General features: G+C 56.3%; 3 protein-coding genes across 5 annotated transcripts in view; 1 reads left to right on the forward strand and 2 right to left on the reverse strand.

Moving 5' to 3' along the window:
• Kcnk4 (potassium two pore domain channel subfamily K member 4) overlaps positions 1-173 on the reverse strand; it is a 7334-nt gene extending 7161 nt beyond the window's left edge. For both annotated transcript variants that reach the window (XM_010636081.2, XM_033756601.1), the window contains exon 1: positions 98-173. The gene's annotated coding sequence lies outside the window, so the exon portion shown is untranslated. The remainder of the gene's footprint in view (positions 1-97) is intronic.
• A 1613-nt stretch (positions 174-1786) lies between these two features.
• Positions 1787-5138, reverse strand: Gpr137 (G protein-coupled receptor 137). 2 transcript variants are annotated; one of them, XM_019209304.2, is made up of 7 exons: positions 4765-5138; positions 4636-4685; positions 3717-3942; positions 3448-3597; positions 3199-3327; positions 2950-3068; positions 1787-2539 (listed from the first exon to the last, which is right to left on the reverse strand). In XM_019209304.2, the coding sequence occupies exons 1-7, from the start codon at positions 5119-5121 to the stop codon at positions 2362-2364; spliced, it is 1209 nt and encodes a 402-aa protein (XP_019064849.1). In that variant the 5' UTR covers positions 5122-5138; the 3' UTR covers positions 1787-2361. The 2 variants fall into 2 exon arrangements, with proteins under 2 accessions (XP_019064849.1, XP_010634389.1); XM_010636087.2 differs by having other exon boundaries at positions 2399-2645.
• A 1691-nt stretch (positions 5139-6829) lies between these two features.
• Bad (BCL2 associated agonist of cell death) overlaps positions 6830-7815 on the forward strand; it is a 12103-nt gene continuing 11117 nt past the window's right edge. The window contains exons 1-2 of the mRNA XM_010636086.3: positions 6830-6911; positions 7213-7392. Of these exons, the coding sequence (XP_010634388.1) occupies positions 7221-7392 (172 nt within the window). The 5' untranslated portion in view covers positions 6830-6911; positions 7213-7220. The remainder of the gene's footprint in view (positions 6912-7212; positions 7393-7815) is intronic.

Raw genomic sequence — 7815 nt, forward strand, 5'->3', positions numbered from 1 at the left:
CCCCTCCTCCCGCATTTAACCCCTGCAGCGCTGTTGCGGGGGGCTCGGTGCCGCACCCTTGCCGCGGGTTCCCCCAGCCACCCCGCTAGCCCTTTACCTGAGGTCGCAGGTCCCTCCGTTGGGTCCACGGGTCTCAGAGGAGAGGAAGCCGGATAATTGCTGGTTCTAACCTTCTAGTCTCTGACTGCAGCCCTGTGCAGTCACCGGCACGGCCCCAGCCCGGGCATCTGCTGGCCCAAGTCTCCCGACAGGGACCATGATAATCTCCTGGCATCTTCCAGGCCCATTATAGGATTGGAAAAGGCCCTCATCTCTCCTCTCCTGGATCAGCTAGGGACCCTGGGCTCAGCAATAATGAGGGAGGGGCCCCTCAGGATAAAGAGAGAATCACTCCGGGGCACCTGGATTTGTCCAACCGTTGGTGCTGGAACCGGGTCTGGGAAGTCACTGCTGAGGCACCTCCTGCCCCTCTTCCCTTATCCCCAGCCTTTGGTCCTCACCTCCGGGCTCACGAATCAGCCTTAGAGGTCTGGGTTGGACTGGTGCCAGCATTCTCTTCCCGCTTCCAAAACAGACAAGACCCAGGCCCATCCCAAACCCAACCCTCACTGCTCTCACCCACTTCTTTACAACCTCTGATCTTACCAACGACCCTTCTCTTGCCTCCGGGGGTGGTGGGGGGCTGGGCCCTCAAGGCAGGAGGTTTTAAACCTGGGTGGTAAAGCTACCGCTTCCTACCAGTAGAGGGCCTGGGCAAATTCTCAATCCTGAGGTTTCCCTGTTCCCATTTAAAGAAAAAGTATAATTAATTATCACTTCAGGTAACATTCAAGGGACTTAAGAGATCAGTGTTTACAAATGCTCAAAACATAGCCTAGCATGAACAATTAAATGCCCTACAAATATTAGCAAATTTCCTTTTGATGAAAAGTGATTGTCCAGTCTCAAGCTGGTTCTCTGTGCATCACAGATGACCTTTCCGCCAGGTTCCCAGGATGGTCCCAAGCAAAGGATTTCCAGACAGTTCCAGTGCTGGAACTGCCAGGGATGTGGGCAGGAGTCAGATGATATCATAAACATCTCCCAGATCTGCCAGGGTGCCAGGAACAGAGGACAGTGACTGTGCTATTAGGGCCAGCCACTGAAGGGGTCCCTCAGAATTCCCAAAACAGACACAGCACCCATCTAGGCAAACTCACATCTTGGTCAGGAGACAAAGCTACTCCCCGACTACACCAACACCTCCTTTGCAGGCCCTCAGTAACCCTCGGTACCTGAAGCCCAGGTTAGACATACTGACAAGAAAACCAAGCCTTCCCAAAACTCAATCTGCTCAGGTTAAAATGCTTAAGAACCACATAATCACAGTGCCATGGGTCCCAGTACCTGATATGAGGTGAAAGGCTTTATAAAGGAGGTCTTTTGTTGTTGTTGTTTTCCCAGTGCAATGGACAGAACCTAGGGTCTTTCGCACATCAGGCAAGGGCTCTATCACTGAGCAGGCAGCACCAGGAAAGGCAGACTTTGGGTCAGGCACAGTAGGGCCAGCTATCTGTGCTGAGATTAAGGTACGGGGACTGCTTGAACCCAGCCCAGACCAGCATGGGCAACATGGGGAAATGGCTTTTTTTTTTAAAAGTTTGTTTTTTGAGACAGGGTCTCACTATGTAGTTCAGGCTGGCCTTGAACTCATTATGGAGCCCAGACTGGCCTCAAACTCCCAGTGATACTCCTGCCTCAACCTCCTGAGTGCTAAGATTTCTAGCATGTGACACCACGGCCGGTTTATAAAAGAAAAAGAGAGAGCGAGATCTTGGGGAGAGACTAGAAATTGTTTATTGGGAACAGATGTGGCATAAGAGCAAGTCTATTAGTTGGGCATGGTGGCACAAGCCTGTAATCCCAACATTTGGGAGGCTGAGACAGGAAGATCATCTTAAGTTCAAGGTCAGCCTGGAATACATAGTGTGACTGTCTTCAAAAACAAAAGAGCAAGGCCATGATGGTCAAGAGAGGTGTGAGAACAAAGGCTTGTGCAGCTTCGCTGCCTGCCCTCCAGCCCTAATGAAGGCAAGTGGCCCCTGCCCAGCCCAGCAGCTTACTTCAAAGGCCAGGGTCAATGTCTGATCAGTCTGAGGCAGAGGTGAGAGGAACATAAAGCAGATGAGTGAGACAGGTGAAGACACCAGGGCACAGACACTGTTTATTGAGTGGCAGGCACAGGAGAGGTAGCTGGCTCCAGTGTGGAAGTGGAGGCGGTAGGTCATACCAGGGCACTGTGGGCAGCTGGCAGCCAGGCCCATGCCCCCCATCTTAGGGAGATGGCACAAGCTCACTACGACAGGAGCAGCAAAGGGCTGGCTAGAGGAGCGGACCGCCATGGCCCCCAGGATCCTGGTCAAGAAGCGACAGATAAACTTGGCACAAAGGCCGGGGTAAGGGGAACTCAGGACTGGGTGTTCTGGGGAGGGCGGTGGAGAGGGGGTCACGTCTGTGGGGTAGAGTAGAGGCTGTGGTGGTGGCTACCCGGTCCTGGCACCTGGGAGAAGAGCAGAGGAGTGGTCCTCGTCTGGCTGCCCCCGTACCAGCCCGGCTCATGCCTGATGGCACCGTACCAGCTGCCAGAGCCCAGGCTGCCCGACATGCTGCAGGCAAAGAAGCAGGGTCAGTTTCAGGGCTCTGACCAGGGTCACATTCACGAGAGTCAGAGAAGGAAGAGAGGTTTCTAATAGAGGCCTCCATGACTCAAGCTTCCTGGGTCCAGGACAGACTACACCTGGGGAATGGGGCAGGGGTTTTAGCAATAGAAATTTAGAGGGGATCTCACCTAGAAAAGAGGGGAGACAAAGGTTAGGGTGATGGTAGGGTGGGGATACCCAGCTCCCAGTCCCCACTGCTTGATGGAGCCAGGCAGGAGCCTAGAGATCCTAAGGCATACTGGGCTCCTACCTGGTGCTCTCTCCCCGGCTGTGTTCCCAGGAACAGGCCTCATCCTCACAGTGCCCAGCCCGGTCAAAGAAATAGGAACGGGAGCCAAAGACCTGCCCATTGAGGATGTGGCTGGTACTCTGGAGAAAGGGGGAATCATTACCATCGATGCTTTCTCTTGCCCCCTTCAACTGTCCCAAGAACCCAGCCCAACATCCCCAGGTTCCAGGCCTCTCCCCTGGCCCCACAGAAGTAGGCAGAAGTCCTCACCAGATCCTGCAGAGGCCGGTGCACCCGGAAAAAGCCCACTAGCAGAGTGGTGGGCAGCAGCTCCCACACAAAGAGAATGAGGCCAAATACCAGGTAGCCTTTGTTCCCCAGGTCATTTACCAGGTCCGCCTGGGGGAAGGCAAAGGCTTATGCCGATCTTCAATCATGCCACAGGGGTGCTGAGAGGGCCGAGACCAATGGGGGCCGGGAATTATGGTGAAGGAAGCGGCAGACATGCCAAATACCCACCTGATCAGATACGTTGTACCAGTCATAATCAAAGGCATCCAGCTGGCTCCGGGGGGCCAAGGCCAGGGCTGCCAGGTTGTAGCAAGCCCGGCTGGCATAGAGCAGAACCATGGCGCCACCTATGGCAGCTGCCTGACACACACTGGTCCCCTGGCACAGATGACAACAGAGGACCCTCAGAAAGAGGAGGCTCCCAGATTCCTCTGTGACCTTAAGACTGCTGCCCAAAGATCCCCATAACACCTGGGCATCAAGGTTTGTAGCCCTACCTTGGCCTCCAGGTAGATGCTAGTGGAGGGAGCCCGCCTGGCGACGAGGCAGAGGCAGGCAGCAAGAGAGAGAGCACAGATGACGAAGAGGGAGTCGCTCACCAGGACGCGCACCAGCAGTAGGGCCCAGGGCTGTGCCCGGTGCCGGCGGGACAGCACTGCACACAGCACATTCACCAGCAGAAAAAGCAGCGAGGCCCCCACAAAGGCCCCTCGGACGGCCAGCCTGCAGCCCACAGCAAAGTCAGCCCCAGAGCACTGACAGCTCTTGGTACTCACCAATCACCCTCCCTCCCCCAGGGGACTTCAGTGTCAGTGAGAACTCAAGATTGTCCAGTCTGAATCCCGTTCCTGCAGTTTTACAGGTGGGGAAACTGAGGCCCAAAGAGGTACAGGGACCGACAGCTGGAAACATCACCAGATTGGGAGTCAGCAATCTAGTTGAGTCCTGGCTCTGCCTCCTGACACCTCTGTGACTTTGAACATGTTGCTTCCCCTTGTTGGACCTCTGTTTCTTTATAACTCAAGTGAAGATAAGAATAGCCTCTCAGATGAGTTGTAAAAAGGAAGATGTTTGTGAAAGCTCTTTATAAACTAGAAGACACTGTACAAATGACAGGGATACTGCAACCCAAGGTCATCAAGAAATGCAGTGGGCTTAGTAAATTCCATGGGCTGCAGCTTCCTGCTCTTTCTCCATCCGGGATGACTTTGGCACTCTCTCCCTCAAGTATCAGGACTGTTTCTATTACTGTTGCCCCTCGTGTGGGCAATGCCTCTGCTGAGCCATCTGTTCCAGGTGCTTCAGCTTTTCCAAGCTCTTTCACAAACATTCTCTGGGTTGTCTTTGTCTCTGTCCTACAAGGTGGGTTGCTCTTTGCCCTAGACTGCTGAGCCCACCAGCATCCCAAGTACTTACAGGCCTCGGCTCATCTGTGGCCGACGCTTTGCCTTGGCCTTGAACACCACCTGGGAGCAGAGATGCCCATCACTCCTTTGGACCCTTGGGACTTCTTCCCCACCAACCCCCACCCATCACCACAGTTACCTGGGCAAAGTAGAGGTTCATGAGCGTCAGTGTAAAGAACTGCAGGCAGACAGGACAGCAGTAGAGAAGCCAGAAGGGCAAGGGCCCCAGGTGGTTGGCCCGGGAAGTATCTCGGAAGTAGAAGGAGAACAGGGTGGTGCGCAAGGCAGCCCAGAGCAGACAGAGTGCCAGGAACACTGTCTGATAGCTGAGGCGCTTGTGCCCATACAGAAGCACCAGCCAGAGCTGGGCATAGACAGAGAAGAAGAGCAGAGCATACAAAGTGGTGTAGGCCGCAGTCAGTCCCAGGGTCACTGTAGGTGGCAGCGCAGGCACAAGCCCAGCAGCAGGCACCAGGCCAGACAGGTTACTCTCCATGTCAGGGAGGGAGGCCTAAACACCAGAGACAGAGATGGGCTAGCTGGGGGCCAGAGAAATAAATACAGAGGGGTGGGAACTGCAGGATGCAGTGACAGCGATAGGAACTCAGGAGGAAAGAAGTTGTGGCTGGCCAGGCCCTTTCTCTTCAAAAGAGAGATCCTTGCCCTTGGGGGACATGGGCAGCCTAAGCCCTGGCCCCTCACTTGGGTGTATGGAAGGGCAATCTTTCCTCTCCTGAGCAGATGGAGTAGGGTTTGGGAATGAACCTCCCGAGGTCTCCCGCACAGCCAAGGGGTGAGGGGATGGAGAGGCTGAAGGAGACAAGCCTTGGTCGCTAGTTTCGGCCTGGCAGGAGGGGGGAGAGCCAGCCGATGCCCGCCAGCAAGGAGCAGTGGCCGCTGCGGGGACGCCCAACGCCCGGCTCTCCCCCTCCCCAAGCTTGGGAGCTCTCTCCCCTCCAATAATCCGGGAGAGTCTCTTCCTCTGTCTTCTGGATTCCAAGCGATGCCGCCCCCCAGCGCATCCACCCTCAAGCCGCGAGGGGCGGGAAGCCGGAGGAGGACGATGCACAGTTCCTCGGGCAGCAGCTGGAGGAGCGGGATCGGGTCGCCGGACTCCAGGCTCCAGCCCTCCGGCTCCCGCTGCTTCACCCCTCCTGCGCCTGCGCGGGTACCGTTCGCTACGCGAGTTGCGCAGGGGCTGGCCCGAGCTCCGTAGCCTCGCACCGCGCCCGGCGTGAAACCATTCAGGAATAGGCGGGATCTGCGTAGCCGGCGGGCGCCGTGGGTTACTGGGGCCGACGGGTAGCCGAGACACGGAGGCTGTGTCCTATCCAGTGGGTGTTCGGGTGGGCCGCCGGGCCTGCCTTGTTCGGGAGGCTGCCAAGTTCCAGTCTTAGACCCCCCATCTTCAAATTAGTATCGAGCTGCCCGGATGGGGGCGGTAACAGCCGGTCTCTTAAGACCCGGACTCCGAAGGAAACTTCCGCCCACAGCCAAGATGGCGCCCAATCCCCGCCCCCGGGCCTGGTCCGGAAGTCCCCTGTCCGGACCCCAGCCCCTAATCTCAGCCAGCCACTGTAGCTCACCCGGCCGGTCACCGGCCTACAGCGGAGCACTAAGACTCGCCCGTGCAGAGGGCCCTGTTCCCTTCCCGCGTCCGGGTAACCATCCTGCCAGGGCAGAGACGCCCTCTTATCTCGAGTGCAGCAGAAGTGGCGTGGGGAGGGGTCCCCAAGGCCAGGCGGGCAACGCCGAGGCCGCCACTCGCGGGAATGGGACTTCCCGGGCCGGGTCTCCCGGTCCAGGCGAAGCAATTACAGTAGCAACAGTGATTGCATCCGACGGCTGAACGTCAATTACGGCTTTGCAGAGTGCTTTCTCCCACAATAATCATCACTGTTTACAAAGTTTTCACTGGCTCCCAAGGGAGGCGTCATTATCTTCATTTTACTGGGGAAGAAACAAAGGCCCAGAAGGACTCGCCAGCAGAAATAGTCCTCCAGGTTCCACATGCGGACTCCAGAGAAGCCCTCGTCAGCTCCTACTCACGCCGAAGGATTCTAAGGAAGTTGGAGCTGGGCATCCGGAGACCAGGGGCAGGGCTGTGGTGGGGGCGGGTCCCACCTCTGGGGTGGCCCCGCCTCCGGGCCAACCCGGGATTCATCTGCAGAGCTGATTGGTCCTTATCGGTGACAGTTCGCGTTGCCCAGGAAACTAGGGCTGGGCACCTTCAGTACTAGAGGGAGGTGGCGGACCCGAGTCAGGGGCCTGAAGATAGGGCTTGGGGTGAGACCTGTTCGCCGCCACTATGGGCGGGTAGGGTCGGGTTGGGTCGGGTTAGGTCAGGGCCTGTTTGGAGTCTTGGGACGATCCTGGGACACCAAGGCCCTGAGGGAAAAATTGGGGCCTGTGTGGACAGCCTGAGCTCCCTGCCTGGCCAGTTGCAGCAGACAGATGTGGGCCTGGAGAAAGGGCAGGCTTAGGGGCTTTCGGGTGGCAGAGGGGGGCCAGGATATCTGTCCCCTGCCTCTCACAGCCACCTTTTGTCCTGGCTGTTCCCTGACTACATGTTATCTTGTCCACATAGCCCAGAGCATGTTCCAGATCCCAGAGTTTGAGCCCAGTGAGCAGGAAGACTCCAGCTCCGAAGAGAGGGGCCTGGGCCCCAGTCCCATAGGGGACCAGCTAGGTCCCAGCCCAGCACGAGGCTTCCTGGGGGACACCAGTCACCAGCAGAGGCAGCTGTTCAGCAGCAGACACCATGGAGGTAGGTTCCCCACCACCGCCACCACCTGCTTGCCTATCTACTTTCAGCCCAGTGGCTCCTTGCACATCAGTTGCATCCACACTTATTAAAGGTTTTGGGGGGAGTCCCTAACCTCCCTGAGCTTCAGTGTCCTTCTGAAAGCAAATTCATCACCACAATTATAGGATTATTGGGTTAATTAGCAGGAATAATCAAGTAAGCACTTAATTATAGAGTTGGTACATAGTAATATTTGAAGGTGCCAGGCCAGTTGATGCAGGATAGTGATCCAGAAAGGGAAAATGTCTTGCCTAAGGTCACACATGTTTGGCACTGCCCATATAGGAGCTAGGCTGGAAGACTCCCTGCCCCAGAGGATCTCTTTCCTGGATCAGCCTTTCAACTGTTTGCCATTTTTTTTTTTTTTTTTTTTTTTTTTTTTTT

This window comes from Fukomys damarensis, unplaced genomic scaffold, assembly GCF_012274545.1.
Source record: "Fukomys damarensis isolate Sample0158 unplaced genomic scaffold, DMR_v1.0_HiC HiC_scaffold_27, whole genome shotgun sequence".
NCBI lineage: Eukaryota > Metazoa > Chordata > Mammalia > Rodentia > Bathyergidae > Fukomys > Fukomys damarensis.

Bases quoted from the DNA above. Each gene is read 5' to 3' on its own strand.
- Gpr137 (XM_019209304.2), bottom strand. From the start codon at position 5,121: ATGGAGAGTAACCTGTCTGGCCTGGTGCCTGCTGCTGGGCTTGTGCCT. The intron at 3,328-3,447 runs GTGGGTATTTGG...GCCTTCCCCCAG, and splicing joins GGTACAACGTATCTGATCAG to GCGGACCTGGTAAATGACCT. The intron at 3,069-3,198 runs GTGAGGACTTCT...CCCTTTCTCCAG, and splicing joins ACCGGCCTCTGCAGGATCTG to AGTACCAGCCACATCCTCAA.